This window comes from Mus pahari, chromosome 10 (genome assembly GCF_900095145.1).
Source record: "Mus pahari chromosome 10, PAHARI_EIJ_v1.1, whole genome shotgun sequence".
Lineage (NCBI taxonomy): Eukaryota > Metazoa > Chordata > Mammalia > Rodentia > Muridae > Mus > Mus pahari.
Window position 1 is genome coordinate 90,976,782 of NC_034599.1, and position 19,782 is coordinate 90,996,563.

General features: G+C 43.3%; 1 protein-coding gene across 3 annotated transcripts in view; it reads right to left on the minus strand.

The window, feature by feature from the left end:
* The window catches only part of Clstn2 (calsyntenin 2), a 585,486-nt gene that overhangs the window by 122,972 nt on the left and 442,732 nt on the right, over window positions 1–19,782 (minus strand). For all 3 annotated transcript variants that reach the window (XM_021206691.1, XM_029543014.1, XM_029543015.1), the window contains exons 3-5: window positions 15,159–15,354; window positions 14,128–14,336; window positions 2,163–2,312 (exon numbers count right to left, since the gene is read on the minus strand). In XM_021206691.1, the coding sequence (XP_021062350.1) occupies window positions 2,163–2,312; window positions 14,128–14,336; window positions 15,159–15,354 (555 nt within the window). The remainder of the gene's footprint in view (window positions 1–2,162; window positions 2,313–14,127; window positions 14,337–15,158; window positions 15,355–19,782) is intronic.

The following is a 19,782-nucleotide window of genomic DNA, read 5'->3' on the forward strand; positions in this document are numbered from 1 at the left end:
AGGGAACCGATTCTGTCTTCTTTTCTTTGTTCCAGGAAAGATTTTTTTTTTTTTTTTTTTGGTTTTTCGAGAGGTCTCACCGCCCATTCATTAATCCTGTAACACGGTGAGGATCTACATCATGCCCGAGCCTCTGATGGGGCTGCAGACAGCACAGGCAGCAGGCTCCGCCCTGGCTGCCCAGGGTCACTTACACACGTTGTCAGCAGCATTACACACTACAGGGTAGGTGCCTGCTACACCCTTCACACACACAAAATTAAACATGATGACAAGCTTTTTTTTTTTATCATACACTTAATGCTAAATTTGCATAGATTTAACAAGTACAAAACTCTATAAATAATGTTTAAATATAGGCATGAGCACTTGTTCCAAAGTCTGTAGGTGCCTCATTTGTCAAAGTCAAAAAGTACTGGGATCACTTTTTTAGATACAACCTCATGTTTTGCTTTTCCCCACTTAAAACTCCATTGTGATCATGCCCTGTACTCAAAAAGTATTTATTTATTTATTATTTATTTCTCTTCCCCCCCTCCCGGGCTTTCTTTTGAAAGGCTAGTCCTTCACCTCTGATCTTTACAAGTTAAAATAAAACAGTGACTTCTTACTCAGGTATTCATTCATTCATTCATTCATTCATTTATACATCATCTCTTAAACATCTTCTATGAGCATCAGGCACTGTGCTAAGCCTGAGAAGTGCGTTAGTAAACCATGCAGAATCCTGCCTCCCATATCCTAGAGCTCAGACTCCTGAAGTTACAAAAAGTTTCCTATTCCAGTCTGGCTTGCTACATTCTCTTCTTCTTTCTTTCGTTCCTTCATTCATGGATTACTGTCAGGGGTAGGTGGATTTTTTTTTTTGTTTGTTTGTTTGTTTTTGAGACACAGTTTTGCTCCATAGCCCAGGCTGGCCTCAAATTCCTAACCCTCTACTTCACCTTCTTCAGTGATGATATTGCAGGTATGTGCCTCTATGTCTGGCTAGCACGTCCCTCTTCTGCTATTGCTTGATTCTAAGCAGACTGATCCACTTTGTTTTGCGCACGCACATGCACAAACACATAGACACACACATACAGACACACAGTATACCAGAGATGAGCGCCTGGGCTCCCAGCTCTCTTCCTCTAAGTTTACGGGAGCGCAGGCTGTGCTGTGGAAGCTTACGGTGAGCTGCCTTCTGAGCAGACACAGCCCAGGCAGTGTCTCAGCCACAGGTGTCTCTGCATTATGACTGCCCAGTCCAGCTGTGCTGGGTTGTACTAAGAATGAGTGGCTGATACTACAGATACTACAGCGTGGTTTGGCGTCGGAGTGCTTGATAGAGGCGTGAGTGACTAATAGAGAGGGGATGGATAGTGAGGCCAGAGGCTTAAAGGCACATCATTAAGAAGCAGCAAGCAGAAGCCGCCAGAGGAGTGGCCTTGCAAAGCACCATGGATTATGAGGAATTAAGACTGAGCAGTAGCACCCCCCAACACATGCAGTAGAAACAGAGCAAGTCTGCACCAAACCTGAGGCACAGAGACAAGTCGAGCATCCCTCCTTGATCACCAGATCCAGGGATGCCACTCAGAGCGATTGTCACTATTCTAAAGACCACGTGGTTCTCTGCAAGAGCCATCTACGCAGCTGCCCTTGCCTTCCCTACTTCCCTCTCAGCCAGTCGCCCACGAGATGACTCGACGTGTTCTGTCTTTGCTTCCTGAAAGATCTAAACTGACACAAAAGGAAGCTCCACTGAGGGCCACTGTTTCCCTTCCCTGCACGGGGCTTCCAGAAACCCCCTCAAACAGAGGCTCCATCTTTCTCTCCCATCCCCTGGGTGGTATGCATGAGGATCAGCAGACAATCCCTATGTGTTGAGCAGTGGTGCAGAACTTGCTGCATGTCGGTCGGTCAGGCTCGGCACTCTTGGGTAAGGTCAACAGACCCTGACAGTATCTCCTCACAATATCTGTGGTTAGAGTTGAGTTGTCTCTGACATTCTTAACTGTAAAATGCAGATTATACCACGGATACGTTATGAGAATACACAACTATACTTTAAAATTCCCCTTAGACAAGTGCTGTGAGATCTGTGGGCACACCCAGTCCCCTCTGTGCCCCAGGTCAAGTTGCCTTCACATAGCAGGACTAACAAAACTCAGGCTCACCTTGCCAGCCAGGTTTGCACACTGGTTTCACGTCCACCTGCACCAGGGTGTCCTGAGCGGCGGGTTTCTGTCCACAGTCATAAGCAGTTACCAGGATCTCGTACTGATGTTGCTTGTCATAGCTCAGCTTCTCGGTGTTCCTGATGTTGCCTGAAGAACAGAAACACACACACTCATTTCTGATCACGTAGCGTAGGCCGCACTTACTCTAGTTCTCTTTCCCATCCCAGCGGCCTTGAGAAGGAATGTAATGACGGCCCCCACCTCTTTGGGAAACCGAAGGTAAATGGGCACACAGCTGCCACCTATAATCCCCTTGTGCTTTGAAGGTAGGTTCCAGGGGACCACTGGGTAGGGCCATCTCTTTGTGCAATGGGGCAGCTAGAGAATTCCAAGCAACATCTGGAGTCCAACCGGCCTGTGCTTCCAAGTCGTGGGCTGCCAGAGAGCTACCCTGAAAGTGCTCACGTGTGCCTCTGATGAGGGGCAGAGTACCCATCTACCATGAGGATTCTGGGAAAGAGATGGAATCTAGACAACAGCCTGGCACGTCACTTTTAGCATCTGGGCTCGTCGCCAGGAACGCTCACTGCTTCTTCTCACATTATTTCGCTACCAAATAGGAAGTAAAATCAATAAGAAAATGTGTGACCTCCCTTCTGAAAGCTGCACAGAATAACAGATTCCTCGCCCCGAGGAAAGAGACATTTTTCTTCTCCAAGAGAGACCAAACAATGCATCCAGAGCCGTTCATGGCTGTTTGCTCCGAGGAATTTAATATTATGATCAGAAATAAATATTTGGTCACTAATGAGCAAAACTGAGACTGGCTGCGTTTTTGTTCATTTGTTTTGTTTTGGTTTTGGTTTTTGATGGAATGTTATTTGATTCCCGTGTGTGTGTGTGTGTGTGTGTGTGTGTGTGTGTGAATAAAGGCCAATACTTTTAAGTGTTTAGTGCTAGACACTAAGATCTTTAATTTCTGGGAACCATTTCCTTCTCTCTCTCTCTCTCTCTCTCTCTCTCTCTCTCTCTCTCTCTCTCTCTCTCCCCTTTTGATTTTTGGCACTGACAACAAATACAAGCTCAGATGTTATCTTTTCTTACCCCAAAGTGAAATTATGAAAACAGAAACAAGAAAACAAATCAACAAACACAGACTGGCTACGTCTGACATCTATTTTATATTTCCCTAGTACTTTATTTCAACACTTAAATATTATCCATCCAGATTGGAGCAGTGTGCTAGCTATAACAACAACAACAACAATAACAACAGAATCTTAGAAAACCCAACTTTGCTCTGAAGACTGGGGAATCTGGTTCAGCAATCACATCTCCCAGCACATTCTGGCGGGGAAGTGGAGTCTGTTCATTGTCAGAGAACAAAAGGCACCCAAGACACTGGGGCAGAAACACACCTTTGCTGTGCGTTCTCAGATATTTTTGAAAACACAACAGATATTGATTCAGGACCTTATTATCTGAGTGAAAGCAGGGTGGCTACCCTTCTGTATTTCTGTCTGAAGTGCAGAACTCCTTGTACTTCCTTTCCCACATTGGCTTTACTCTGAAGGCCTGTACAGGTCTGGAACAGCTCCTGGGATTTGTAGCAGTCCTGATCTATGGTAGCGATTCTCAATCTGATGGTCCCAATCCCTTTAGGGAAGGAACGAGCCTTTCACAGGGCTCACCCAAGACCAATGGAAAACACAGATATTTACACAGATTCATCACAATGGCAAAATTATAGTGATGAAGCAGCAACAAAAATAATCTTATGGTTGGGAGTCACCACAAAATGAGGAGCTGTATTAAATGGTGGCAGCATTCGAAAGGTTGAGAACCACTATCCTATGGATTCTACGAACTGGTCTGTGGCTGTCCTCAACACAGGGAGGGACGCTGCCAAGTGGAAGAAGCTTAAATTCATCACAAGAAATATTTCTGCAGCACCAGATTGAATTCTGAACAGAAGTGTTTCTCTTTCTTTAGAATGAAATGACTCCAGAAATGCACGCCACTTAAAAGAGGAAGAAGGCTGGGGGTTGACAATTGGTGTAGCATTAAGCTGACAAAGCACTATTGATTGTAGCGGAAAAATAAACACACAAACGGAATCTTTAGCTCAATTTGTTGCAGCTCTACTTCCGGAACAAGTCTTAATGAAACTGTCTGGGAGACTAATTCACTTTCTCCACCACCGCCACCTCCATGCATGCACAAATGACTTTCAAAGCAAAGAACTTGAAACATTAGGTCACAAATGAGGGTACAATAATGTGGCCCACTGTTGCGTGGGAGAGGGTTGTTTGGGGAGAAGACACACATTTAAAAATGCTTTGAAAGCTCAGAGAGGGGACCAAAAAAAAAACAAAAACAAAAACCTCACCATCTGTGTGTCTGTTGCAAATGTATCTTTCACTCCACCTAAGAGTTAGTTTCCACCGCCTGGCTGCTTACCAGAAGTGGGGCCACAGTAAACTTAGGTAAGCTGCTAGTCCTGGGTCTGTTTATCAAAGTCTACGTGAACTTGGAGGTTAACCCTTAACGGCCAATCAGAATTTACCTCACATATTAATTAAGTCATTATTGCTTTTATGTTTTTAAAAAATTAACTGTAGGAGAGAAGGGTGAAGTCGGCACACTGCTCTTCCTGCTCCTGCTGGCTGGCATTTCAGCTGTGGCCACCCTCCTGCAAATGTGCCTGGTGATCTATGGCAGTGCCTGTGAAATTGCCCAGACCTTTTCAGAATCAATCCCTCCTCTAAAACTTGGTCTAGGAAAATGGCAAAGGACAACAAACTGCAGACATGTGCGATGCGATTCCCTCTAGGTGTTACATCCCAGCAAGTTCCTTGTCGTACTAATTCACTCATGTTCAGTTCCAAGTTTATTGATACACCTTCGAGACAAGGCTGAACTAAGGTGTCAAGGACTCATCCCTGCTCCTCCCAGGGGAGGAAGCATTTGTGAGCCTTCCTCACATTTATCAGGTACAAGTGACAAACCCTGTATGTTTAGGGTATCGTGTTGTTAGCCTTTCAGTCACTGTGACCTACGTCTGACAGGAACAATTCAAAAGAGGAAGAGGTAGATCTGGAGTCATGGTTTCAGGGTTTTAGTCTGTGGTCAGGTGACTCCATCACTTTAGGGCCCAAGATGAGGCAGAATGTCAAGAGCTTTGGGCTGGCAAAGATGCTTGCTTCATAGTGGGCCAGGAAGCCGAGAAAGCCAGGAGAAGGGCTGTGGACAAGATACACCCTACACAGAAAGGTATATGACCAGTGAATGACCAGGCATACTACTTCTTTCAAGCAGACCCACACTCAGTTCCCACACCCTCCTAACAACGCCATCAGAAAGTTCATCTACCGAGGAGGCCTAAGTCTTCCTAAGCCAATCAGCTCTCAGTGTTTGGGTTCACTATCTTACCAAGTCTTAATATAGGAATCTTTTGGGTACTTATTTCTATCTATATCATAACAAGTGTATAGTGTGACAGTTTGATATAACTGAACTCCTTGAAATGACTCCCATAGTCAATACTTTAATATTTGATATAGTTACACCTCACGTAGTTATCTGGACATGTTTGAGAATACTTGAGATCTATACTCATCAATATTCAAATTGTAATACATATAATTCATAGCAACAGTGTTTGACATGCTGTCATTAGGTCCCCAATACTGATTTCCCCATATAACTGAATGCTTAGACACTCTGACTGATGTCTTCTATTTATTCCACCCCCAAATCCCTAGCAAATACTGGTAAACTCTCTATTACCATGAATTCAACATTTTCTAGCATCACATGTATATGAGATCATATGTTACTTGTTCTTCTCTCACTTATTTCACCGAATGTGATGCCCCATATGATATCAACTTGTTGCACAAGAGCCATGTCCCATCCTCTAAGATTGAATAATTTTGCAATGTACATGTCCATACGTATCACTGTGTGTGCATGCACGCTTGCGTGCGTGCTTGCGTGCGTGCATGCAAATCTCTTTCATTTTCTTTTCTATTCATCTCTCTACAGACACCCAAGGGTTCCGTATCTTGACTATTGCAAATTTTGTTGTAATAAATTATGGTCATGCATTATAACTCTTAGAATCGTTCAAGAAAGCCACCTTATTTCCCAGGACTGGGGGTGTTAAGATTATATAGTAATATACTTTCGTTGTCTGTAATGGATGGATATATATATGACTCTATTGGCTTTTTGATAAAGGCAGTTTGACAGTTGAGGGGTGACATCTCATTGAGGTTTTTAATTAGTGTTTCATTTGTGGTTGGTGACACTGAATATCTTTTCTCATGCCTGCTGGCTGTTTTATGTTTTCTTTGGGAGAAAATCTATTCAGGTGCTTGGCATTTATTTTCCTAATGAGTGTGATGAGTCCTGTGTATGTGTTGCATAACTCGTTACTGTGCATACAGCTTTCAAATATTGGCTTTATTCTGTAGGCTGCTTTTCTGCTTTGTTGATTCCTTTATTTTGATTTTTAGTTAAATGTTTTTTTTTCTTGCCTTGCTGCCTGTCCTCTTGGTTTGCTAAGAAGTTTGTGTTCTATCATGAAAAAGTATTAAATATTTTGTCAATTACATTTTCTGCATCTATCCAAATGTTCATATGGTTTTCTTGTCTTTGATTTGATAATCTTCTATATATCCCAAAGATAAATTTCACTTGATCATTTTGTACAAAATGATAAAATTCACACTGATTCACTTGTATAATTTTTTATTATGTTATTGAATTTAGTGTGTGTTATGCTTTGAATGTGAAATGTCCCCAACAGTTTCATGTATTTTGTTTCTTCCTCCTTAACTGATGGTTCTATTTTGAAAGGTGCTTCACTGGAGGAGGTGGGTCTCTGGGGGTGAGCCTTAAGGCTTTATAGCCCATCACCATTCCCTGTTGACCCTCTGCTTCCTGAGTGGGGATACAATATGAGCAGCCACCTTCCTGTTCCTGACACCATGCTTTATATGCCTGCAGCTCTGTGGTGGTTTGAATAAGAGTTCCCTTACCAATAGGCTCATAGATTTGAATGCTTGGTCATTGGGGAGTGGCACTACTTGACAGGGGTTTGGAAGTGTGGCCTCACTGAAGTAGGTGTGGCCTTCTTAGAGGAAGTGCGTTACTGGGAGTGGGCTTTGAGGTTTCAGATGCTCAAGCCAGGCCCAGTGTCACTCTCTCTTCCTACTTACTGCCTTTCAGATGTAGAACTCTCAGCTACCTCTCCAGCACCATGTCTGCCCGTGTGCCACCATGCTTCCCCCCATGACAATAATGAACTGAACCACTGAAACTGTAAGGCAGCCCCAATGAAATGTTTTCCTTTATAGGAGTTGCTGTGGTCATGGTATCCCTTCACAGCAACGGAGCACTAAGTAAGAAAAGCTCCTGGGAAGAATCAGGTGAAGTAAATTCTTTCTCCTTCAATTGCTTGTGTGAAGGTATCTTAATCACAGAAGTGAGACAGTAACTAAGATACAGTTTTATATTGGTAAATGGGGACTTGCTATGTAGTAGGAAAGATGAACTTGACTGTGTAGTTTTTAGGCCTTTGGGACTGGTTTGTGGGAGGAATTTGGAACATGTTGAAATTCTGGGTTATAAAATATCTTGAACACTGTAGAAAGAGCTTAATGGGACACTCTGGCGGTGGTGGGGGTTAAAGACAATACTGGAAGAAACACAGATAAGTAGAGGCCTGGTTCATAAGGTTTCAGAGGGGGAACACAGGGAGAGTTGAGCTAGGGTCAATTTGTATCAAATTTGGTCCAAGAATATGGCTTCCTTCTGCTGCTTCATGAGAACTTGTATAAAGTTGAACTTAAAGATAAATTGTTTGGCAGAGAAAAGGTATATGAGTAAGCTTAGAGTTCCAGACAAGAAGAGAAGCAACAAAGCAGCTGTAATTAGCTGCCAAGGAGATCAGCACTATTAAAGAGATATAACCAGCTGCCTCGTCTTCTCCACCAAGATGGACTGTGCTTGAACTGTGAGCCAGAATAAACCCTTTCTCCACCAAGTCACTTCTGTCAGAACATTTGATCACAACAGGAATAGAAACCAAGGCAGTCTGCCTGGATTTTGGTGAGGATGACTTTTGCTTCTACGTTCCTTGTGGATATTGATGCACCCCTGATTTTGTGATGTAGTATCCTTATCTGATTTCGGTACAGAGGTAACGTCAGCCTTTAAAATAAGCTGGGAAGTACTTTCTCAGCTTTAATTTTTGAAGGCAAATTTGAGAAGAACTGGTTCTAGTTAGGCTTGAAATATTTGTAGATGGCTGGGAAGCTATCAAGTCCTGGTCGTCCATGTATAGAAGACCACATTTTAAAGTTACTGATTCAACCTCCTTGCTCATTTTGCTTACTTAGTCTTGGTACATGATATGATCCTAAGAAGGAATTAATTCTTTAGGTTAGTCGGTTGGTTGGGGCATAGTTATGTTTAGCACTATCTTACTTTCCTTTGTATTTCTGCAGTATCCAGTTTCTCATTTCCTTTTCATCCCTCTGCTGTAGCTAAAGGTTTGTCTGTTTAATCTTTACAGAATATCCTTCTCCGATTTATTTTCTATTGATTGTCTGTTTTTTTTTTTCACTTATTCTGTATTGATCATGGTTAGTCAACCTTCCTGCTAATTTTTTTACTTTCTTTGTTCTTTTTATATTTTGATGAGGTTCAACAGCAAGTTGTTTTAAGTTTTCTGTCCTTTTTTAAAAAAACTGATTCTTGCCACCATAAATTGCCTTCTTAGAATTGCTTTTTCAACAGTTTAAGTCTGGATGTGTTACATGTCAACTCTCATCTATCTCCAGAGAGTCTTCCATCCCCTGTTGGTAATCCTCTACCCGCTGATTGGTCAGGTGGATGTTAAGTGATTTCTAGCTTGTGAACATTCCATCATTAGCTCTTCTGCTTTTATTCTCTAGTTTCATACAGCTGTGGTTGATGTGATTTTATTCTTAAACTTAAAGCTGGTTTGTGCTCCAGTCTTCTCTCTATCCTGAATCTGACTCCTGTGTGCTTTGTGGTCTGCTGCTGTTGAGAAAATGTTCTGTGTATGCTGAGCTTTAAAGTATAATTTAAGTGCAATGCTTTCTTATTGATTTTCTACCCAGATGATCTGTCCATTTCTAAAGGTGGGTATTAAAGACTCCTGCTATTATTGTATTATTGCTTGTTTCTTCTTTCAGATCTGTGAGTTTTTGCTTTGTATATGTAGATGCTTTAACGCTACAAGCATGTACTTTTTTAACAATTGTGTTAGCCTATTGATAAATCAATCCTTATCATTAAATATTGACCCTCTTCTTCTCATTTAATCACTATGTGAATTTTGATTGCTGAATTTAGTCCATTTATATTTAAAGTAATTATCAGTACATCAGGACTTAATATTGTTATTGTAAATTATTCTCCAGATCCTGATTCTGTTCGCTGCTTCAGTTTACTTTCTTTGTGACTTGATAAGTTTCTATAGTAGTGTACTTTTATTGTTTTCCCTTTTACTACAAGAATTTACTTTTCAGTTGCTAAGAGATTTATATGAAATGTCTTATAGTGATGCTAGTCTTTTAAAAACTAACAACAGCTTAACTTCAGTAGAATCTCTGTAACTTCTCTCTTTAAGTGTGTATTTTGGGAGTCAGAGTTTTTCTGCTTTTGTATTTATTCATATACTATCTTAGACTTAGTCTTAGTACTTTTGCCTTTAATATGTATTTGTAAGTAATTTATCTACCATTACATCAGTATCAGAATTCTGTAAATTTGATGTGGAGTTATTAGTACCAATGACTTTCATATGTTTTGATATTATTAAATATCATCATTTTGCTTCAGCTCAAGGGATGACTCATCATTTTTTTGTAAGATATGTCTAGAGGAAGTGGACTCTCTACTTTTTCGTTCATCTTGTAAAGTCATTATCTTTCTCATTTTTGAAGAACGGATTTGCCAGGTAAAGTATTCTTTGCTGGCGGGGTTTTTTGTTATTGCTGTTTTTATTGCTTTCTATATTGTACATCATTTTCTCCTGGTCCATAATGTTTAAAATACTTTAACTAATTTTGTTTTATTTTTATCTCTGTGTGTTTTGCCTGCATGTATGTCTATGTACCACATGCATACTTGTATAGAGGCCAGAAGAGGGCATTGGTTCCCCTGGAACTGAAATGATATGTGGGAGGTGAGAATGACTCTTGCAGCCTTCAGTAGCTGCCTGAGCAGTTGAAACAAGCTCAGCCACCATTTCGAGACTTTTGGGAATGGCTTCAGAAATGAAAGACCTTCACTATGTGGGTTTAGTAGAAACACTGTGGCATCATACTTAGTGTCAAGCACGTGGATCCAGGTATGAAAGAAGAACATGATGTCTTGGATCAGGAATGTTGGGGTTTGCAACATCAGCAATATGTAGCCCTTGGTATTGCAATGGATATTGTGGCAGAGGGGCATCTTGGTATCCTCAGGGTAACTGTGCCAAGTAGCTGACATAACAGATGCTGAGCATCTAACTGGCAGCAGTAATTTGCATGATGACATGAGTTGAGGTAAGGTCAACTGGGTATGGGTATGGGTAGGATACATCCACACAGCTTCAGGCATAAGGCTGGTAATGTGCAATACCCTATTATAAAGACAAGCTTTGTTTACCCATTTTGTTCATGGTAGCCAGCAACAGAGATTGGGTCAATTGTCTGTATATGTGTACCAGGGGTGGGATGATGCTGAAGTAAGTCACCTGGGAACTGTTTTTGAAAGACTGGGGACACTATTTAGTTTAGTGTGCTATACTTTCCTCTGTGAGAGAAATTTGTGAGCAAAGGAATTTCTTCTCTGTGCTGGGCACCACCCATCTGTGGGAAGAGATGACGTAGGTGAAATGAAACTGATGCTCTTACCCAATTTTTGTGAAGTTATGCTTAATATGTTTTCATTGTCTTGTAATTTCTTACTACAATCTCAAGCTGTCCGAGATATCTGTTTGTGTTTATGCATGGCTGTGTACTTGCTCTTTGTTGGGGGAACAAACTGGGCCCGCCCCCCCTTTTCTGTCTCTTTGGTGATCTTATCCGACACTACGTTCATGGACCTAAACTCCAATCTGTTCCTTTCAATTATCATTGAGGAAGAAGTTTGTAGTGGTAAGTCCCAAGGGCCAACAGTAATTAGGAAATCTTCTTGCCTTGGGGTTCAGTTTTTCCACTTGTCTAATGAAAACAGGGATCCAGGTTCTTATTATCAAAGAGAGGCTGGCCTAGAGCCGGCAGGTGGAGACTGTATACCACCTAGCCCAGAACTAGAACTTTCCAAGATGGTGGTAAAATCCTCACTTGATCGTTATATGCCCATCATCTCAGCCCAGATTGCATGGAGAGTGGCCGTCTCCATGCCCAAGTCACAGGAAGAAATATCCAAGGACTGTAGATAGCAGCCTTGCTCAGCACTGCTTATCTGGTGAGTGCTCCGAATACACCCCCATCCATGGCTTCAGAACCCCACAATGACTTTGGGTTGATACTGCCATGGCTTGACCTGGAAGGAGTACAAGGGTCTACGGGTGAAAGAGGTGGGTCTGTGGGTATAGGAGGTCATTCTGACTCTACCTAGTGTCTTCCACCCTTCCTGCTTCTGTGTTTTTTCTTTCTCCCCCAAAGCAAAGAGCCTGGGGGCATCTATTTAGCTGTGGGATGAAGACTGTGGAGAACCTGTAGCCAAGGGAAGTACCTAACATTCAGTCACACTGGCTATGATTTGCTCACAGGCAAAGAACCTCAAGGAGCTGAGAAGGTCGCCACAGAAGTGATGGATAAGGGCCTGCTGGGAAGCTCATTAGCCTGGGAGCTGCCCAGGTCCTGTCTTCATGGCTTGGATAGCTGCTTTTGTAACCGTCTCTGCTGGGGACCCACACTCTCTAGAAGAGCCAACTCTCCTCACCATCTTGACATTGTAAACCAAAGTTGCCGGCAGAGGCCTGGCAAAGGCCCATTACTCACTTTTAATGAGACAGCCAGGGAAATAAATTGGCATATGTTAGCGGAATGGCTCATCAAGGTGAGTAATTATCTTCGTGACTGGGGCAGTTTACCCTCAGATGGAAGCATTTGCATCTTATCTTTCCCTGGGAGCTCTTGAGAACAAGGACCAGAGGCTAAGTGGAGCTTGACCACCAATCACAGATGTCTCCACTCAGATGTCTTGCTATTTACCATGTACTTGTCATAGCCCAAATTCCCAAGTGTGTGTGTGTGTGTGTGTGTGTGTGTGTATAGTGGGTACACAACAGCCTGTAGGCTTGGCTTAGTAAAGAAGCTGTGAGGGTCTGGATGGTTCTATCTTCACTTCAGTATTCCCATCTTCTCTTTCCTGGGCACAGATCTCCTGCCCTGTACAATTAGGAATAATGATGTCCAGACAGGTAACTCTTAGTCCCATGCCCTTTAGCCTTTTGTCCTGACCATTAGGCAGATCATATGGGAAGCTACTGGAAGGTCGGGGTGAAGGTCCCTGACTCTTTGGACCCTGCTCTTGTTTGAGGATGCAGATTATATCACAGATAAGCTTCCCTCTAACCTCAGTACTATGAAGGACCCTGAAGACTTAGGAGTGACTAATTTGTTTCCCCTGTAGATTGGCTAGAAAGAGTCTCAAATCTAATTTTTGGTCTAACTCCAGTTCCTAGCATGCTTTGTACATGGTTTTACTCTCCATTTTCTCATAATATTCTCTCTCTCTCTCTCTCTCTCTCTCTCTCTCTCTCTCTCTCTCTCTCTCTCTCTGTTTGGTAACCCTCCATGAGGTGAGCTTGCATCCCTCTTGAGTTCTATTCTAGCTCCACTCTGAGCCCCTTGCTAAACCTAACACTCGGTTACAGAATGCTTCTTGCAACCTTTGCAGCCTTCCGTGCTACTCAAATGTTATCTGAAACAAAGTGGGGATAATATATACACACGCACACAACTCATAGTGACAGTTGAGCCATGTAATCAGCAAATAGTATTACTTCATTACAATCAAGTTATAGGCCAGGTGGACTGAGTTGATTGGACCTCTGGCTGTGTGTAGATTATAATAAGACTCATATTAACGGTGATGAGAAATATCCAAATAGTTTTATGGGATCATTTTCAATTCAATTCAGACTGGGAAGAAGGCCCTGCTACAGTTGAAATTCTCAAAGGGAAAGTTGGCAAGAGTTCTTAAGATTTCTTAACAAAGTTATGGTTGGAAGGTGGTTTAGAATTCACAGTTCTGTTAGTATCTATTTCCCTGGGAGCAGAAAGCAAGTTGTCATGGTAGTGATTGGGGTGTTCATGTTCTAGCTAAGAATACTGAAAGGCATCCAGATGTGATTGGGGGTGTTTGTATGCTAATGTTCTAACTAAGAATACTGAAAGGCATCCAGATGTGATTGCATGTGTGTGTGCTCATGTTCTAACTGAGAATACTGAAAGGCATCCAGATGTGACTGGGTGTGTGTGTGTGTGTGTGTGTGTGCTCATGTTCTAACTAAGAATACTGAAAGGCATCCAGATGTGATTGTGTGTGTGTGTGTGTGTGTGTTTGCTCATGTTCTAACTAAGAATACTGAAAGGCATCCACACATGCTCAGGTTGATGATGAGGCACACACCTAGATAATAAATAATTATTCCAGACACCATCTTTGTTTTGTATTCAAATGTGTGAGATTATGAGTTCTCCAGACCACATTTATCAAAGTTCCTCAGATTTTCTGGCAGTAGTTTAGACATAAAAAGATTCTAAGTATAATGAGCCATCAACTCAGGTGCAGAATTGGATCATGGTGTCTAGCTAGAGACAGGGTCTCTAGGGAGGTACCATTTGAGGCCCTTCTTGGTCTTGAAAGCAGGGACAGTGAATTTGTCTCCTCGACAGTACTGGGATCTTTTCAGGATACTTACCATTTCTGTCAATGGCAAAAGGCACATCCGTTGTGACAATTTCATAGTTGCAAATCTGGCTGTACTGGGGGGAGCAGTCCTCATCAATGGCTTCTACCTGCAGGATGCTGTCATAGATCTTGCCCTCTGTGACGATGGCCTTGTAGGCTGGCTCTTTGAAGGTGGGTGCGAACTCATTGACATCTTTCACCTGGATGTGGACCACAGCCCTGGAGCACCAATCAGAAAGAAGAATGCATGGTAAAGAAGGAATCACACCATGTATTTGGGGGCATTGATCCAGCCCAAGGCACTCAGGACAATGGTTACCTGAGTGCTCTCTTTCCCCTCCCTCTGGGTATCAACCAGAGCAGCCTGCCCTTGCCTTGATGCTGAACAAATCTTCCCCATTTCCCATAATTCCCTAATGCTCACCCCAGGCAATACATTCCCTCTCGATTTTCTCCTTTTTCCCAATCCCCTTCATCTATCCACTCCTTCCTCCACTCAGGAAGAAGTTAACTGTGTTATGCTCTGAACTGAACTCCATAAGGGAGAGAGAGCAGTGTTGACTCAAGGTGAGAAGTATGTGAAAGAGAGAAACAAAGGAGTTTGGAGAAATGTGGAGCGAAGTTTAGCCTGGGTCTGAGGGAGGGATGGGTTAGGGAAGGCTTCCTAGAGGAAGCACTGCTTATGCTCAATCCTGGAGGTGGTCTAAGAGTCTCTTCCAGAGAAGAAAAGCAGGCACAGTATTTCTGGGGTAGAAAAATCAGCTCGTGTAAATGCTCTGGGAGCATGCGGCATCACCTGGGCCACATCTGGGTCTTTTTCCAATATGACCAGTTATAATATGAATACCCCTCCCCCCAACCACCACCACCATAGCCCACTTCCTGCTCCTAGGCAAAGGAATGCTAATAGAATTGGGAGTTTTAAACCACCTTCCAAGCATACCGCTGGTGTGATCCTTGGGTGGACATACTTAAAGAACAGTTAAACAGAATAAATGGGAGTGGGTGGGCCAGGGCGGAAGTGGGAGACAGGGAGCTCACTTGTGTGACTTCTTCCAGGCTGCTTCCCGAGGCCCTGCACCACAGTCATAGGCCTGGATGATGAATGTGTACTCCTTCTGCAGCTCACAGTCAATGGGACTCTTGGCACGAAGTCGGCCCTCTCCAGATGTCTTATTGAGCACCACAGCCTCAAAGGGCAGCTCCTGTCCGTGGATCTTGAATGCACAGATTTCCCCTGAAGAAGAAGAGAACAGTGAGGGTGAATGCTGGGAGTCTCTGGGCTCAAGATATTGCCTTCATAGAAACAGATCTACAAGTCCAAAACTTCTCCATAATTTCCTCCGTACATTCACCATGCTCAACTAGACTTGGCCTCTGGCGACCAGGCTTACATGCTCATTTCCTAGAGAGAAGATGGATGTGTCTCTTGCTCTTGTCTGTGGATGTCATCCAGCAGGGGCGTGGGTAGTCTTGACATGGGTGGTGACTTTCCCCAGTTTCTTCTTTTTCCTAGCAGACTTCCCCTTGTCTTTTACCCAGTCTGGGATTAAGGAACTTGCTAACAATCAAAAGACAAAGAACTACTGATGGAAAGACTCATAGGCCAAAACTTTGCCCAGTCTATTGCCTTCTTATGACAACATTTTCAGTGCTTGAAAGTATGTTGCATGGGCTGGCCACATTGGCATGACCAGGAGATGGGTAGATTCAGGTCCTGCCAGAACCATGCAGGAGCTGTCACTCATCTGAATCAGGAGCATCAGTTTTGTTTCCATCACCCTGGTTTATAAAGAGCACATTGTTGCAACCAACTCCCCTTGCCTCCCCAGCCTCCATTATGTCTCTCTACCCACCTTCCCCTCACAGTGGAGGCAGGCAATTTTCTCTTCTGAAACAGTGGGAGTGAGTCTCTGTGAGTTCAAGATTCCCCATGGAGCTTGAACAGCTAACTTCTTAAAGAGCAGAACATGTTGTGAAATTAATGCATTTAGCCACTTCTGCTGGGTTAATGTTTATTATGACTGTTTCTCTGCATTAAACTTACGAAGCCACAAGAATCTTCTCCCCCCCCCACTCATGAATATTTATTTCTTGAACTCTGACTGTAAAGCAAGTCCTATAGTAAATGTTTTGAAATGTGCTGAAAATTTGAAATATGTCCTCTTGTGGTTTTGAGAGCACTTGTAGACTTCGGGTAATGATGCTCAGCTGTCCAGAGGCTACCTGTAGTACAGGGGGGTACGTTAGCACTCTGAGATGGGCAGGAAAGCTGTTCTGCAGGCAACTGAAGTACAGAGCCAAGATATCTGGGTTCAAATTCCAAGTGTGCTATAGATGAAGTAATAGATTTAAATGAATTGACAGTGCTTTCTGGGTTTTAGGTGTATCATTGCTAAGGTGGTACAGGGGATGAAGTTAGGGAGACGGACATCTAATCTGAGATGTCTCACCCTTGGCCTGACATTGCTTCAGCTATACTGCCTGGACCATGTGACTTCCTAGGAGAATTTGCTCTCAGAGTGACAGAGGCACTGACTTGCTTCTCCCTAGCCCAGATCCTGTCCAGCTGTTGATAGGAGCTGACAATTGGAGGCAAAGGAATAATGGGATTGATTGCATGCCTGCTTTGGGCAATGATCTTTGTTTCCAGGCAATCTTAGTTGACCTTCATAGCAAATAGACAAGGCAGCTGTTCTATGCAAGCTTATACAAATCACTGTTGATCTTTTGTTGTTGAGACTGGGTCCTACAAGTTCAGGACAGTCAGGACCTTGAAATCCTCCAACCTTGGCCTCTTAAATACTAAGATTACAGGCCTTCATGACTCAGACTTATACAAATTAGAAAAATGAGGAGGAGGAAGAAGAAGAGGAGGAGGAGGAGGAGAAGGAGGAGGAGGAAAAGGAGGAGGAGGAAAAGGAGGAGGAGGAAAAGGAGGAGGAGGACCATGAACTTATTTGCTCAATGTCATTGAGGTAAGCTTGAGCATTAAACTCAGGTATGGCTGACTTATAACACCCCCATATGTTCTAATCTACCACTATATCCCCAAAGAGTCCCAAGATGTCTAAAGAGTGCCCCCCAGGGATGCTTGTGGGCATGATTCATATTCAGACTCTAATTCTTATGTGGCTGAGCTGAGTCCCTCACTTTCCATATAGGAAGCATGCCCAAGTCTCTTAAAACAATGTGTTCTAAGATGTTCAATCAATACCAATGTTACCCGTGGGCTTTTGCTTTCCTTATTATTTCTTTTATCTTCAATTTCATTATGAACATTCTACTTTCACTACCTCCTTCCAGGTTGTTTCTCAAATATAGAAAAACCATAGTGAATAAAATGGGTTGTAGGCCAAGTTTTAACAGGAACCTAGGTTCCTGTTTGCTGCCACTGCCCAAGGTTTTTGCTGGTCATCTCTGCATTGTCCATTCCGATAAGGGTATCTCTGTAGCTTTTAGGGCACAAGAATAGGTTTTAGCTGATCCTTGGGCTTAATTTCTGCTCTGAATTAGCTAATGTGCCCTGTGATTTTATCCCAAGATCAGTGTCTCTGTGACCGTGTTTACCAGTGTATTCAAACTGGTTCTGGAGGATTCTCTGGAGTGCCCAACCACCACCATCACCATGATTATAAGGCTAATCAGACCATTTCATTCTGAAGAGCCAAGTTAAACCTAAAATAGATGAGGGTAATTTTCTGCTGGAAACATTTGAGCACAACCAAAGTAGTTCACAAGGCTCAGCAGTCCTGAAGAAGCAAGGGGGCGGGGGAAGGACACAGAGGAGAGCAGGGGAAGACAAGGGAAGTAAGCTTTTGGCTCGCCTATTTCCATCTTGCCTAGCTCACTGTAATTCAGCAGAAGTAGCATTTTAGGGGGCCAGCTATTATGGTTTGAATATGAAGTGACGCCCACCCAAAGACTCATTTGTTGTAAGTTGGATTCCATATGCAGCAAAGGTCAGAGGTGTGGCCTTGGGAGGTGGTTGAATCATGGAGGCACTAACCTGGTGGCTGGACGGATAGTCCATTGATGAATTCCTAACTGAATGGCTATAAGAAGTCAGGGTCCAGCTGCACAAAGTGGGGCAGTGGAAGCCAACCTGTGAAGGGTGGAGCTTGTCCCTGCCCCCCTTTTCCCTCTTTGTTCTCCTTACTGGCTACCCTGAGGTGGCAGCTTTGTTCTTCCATGTGACCCCACCATCACTCTCAGCCTCACCTCAGACCCAAGGCAATGGGGACAAAGGTACACATTGCCCCACCTCAGGTCCAGGGCAACAGGACCAAGGGTCCACACATTAAGACCCCTGAAACTGTAAACCATAACTACCACTTCTCTTTCCAGGCATTTTTTTTTCAGGTGTGTTGTCTTTTCAGGTATTTTTTTTAAAAGTGACAGGAAGCTGATGACTACATCAAATAAGCCCTGGAAACTGCACTACACCAGTAACACAAGGATGGATGACTTGGGTACCTTAAAACATAAGGCACTGGTGTTGCTAGGCATCCCTTAAGCTGTAGAAAAGACTGTCTACAAACGGACCAGCTCAGGGGCCACTTAGTGTTCAACAACTCAGACTGACACAGAATTTGGTCCCCTTTGAATAGAACCGAGAACTCATATCACACTCATTATTGGGCATACTGAATACTTGTGCTCCTGTTGCACAGACATTTTCTTAATAGATAATCCATCCATTCACGCAGGAAATATTTATTAGGGTCTAAGCGCTGGGCATCAGTGATGAGCAGGACCAGCCCCAGCTACAGTCCACACAAACTACATGCTGTCCCTCCAGGTAATAAAACAATGATCAGGGAACTCTAGCAGTGTTCTGACCTCCAAATGCTCATACACAGGCACATGGGGTACACAGGAACACACACACACAAACACACACATACACACCACATGGGGTACACAGGAACACACACACACACACACACACACCACATGGGGTACACAGGAACACACACACACACACANAACACACACACACACACACACACACACACACACACACACACACACACACCATGCATGCAAACTGATGCTCCCCAATAGAGAAAGGTTTTATATTTTTCTATAGTTAGAACTTTATCAAATAGAAAATACTAATATACCATGAGTCGAAAGAATGAAAGTGATCTGGGGCAGAGTTTTTGGATAAAGATGCTCAGACCAGCTCTCAGCATCAGTACCTGATACACTGGGTCACCTTGGTCTAGAGTTTGTTGCTAAACGTTTTTCTGGGGGAGGATGATGCACTTCAAAGACAAATCAAATTGGACTGAATGGTTTCCAGATAAAAACATCGCCATCAAAACTCATGGTGTTCTCGTGGGGAGCGGGCATGTCAGAAACTGTGTATGTGACACACACAAGTTAGTGTGTGCATTGGGTTGACAGCCACCTGATTGGGGACCTGAGGTCACTGAGCCTTTAGGTGCCATTCCATACCCACTGTGGCTGGCAGTAGATTCACTCAGCTTCATCACAAATACCCTTGAAGGCCTCAGCAGAGGGAACAGTTACAGTGCCTGAGTGGGATGCAGTCTCCCACCCTTCAGGCTTTTGTCTGTAGCACACAATTACCTTCTCTTCAGCATCAACACACTACTCCGACTATGCAGGAATCGGTACAGCTCTCTTAAGCTCTATC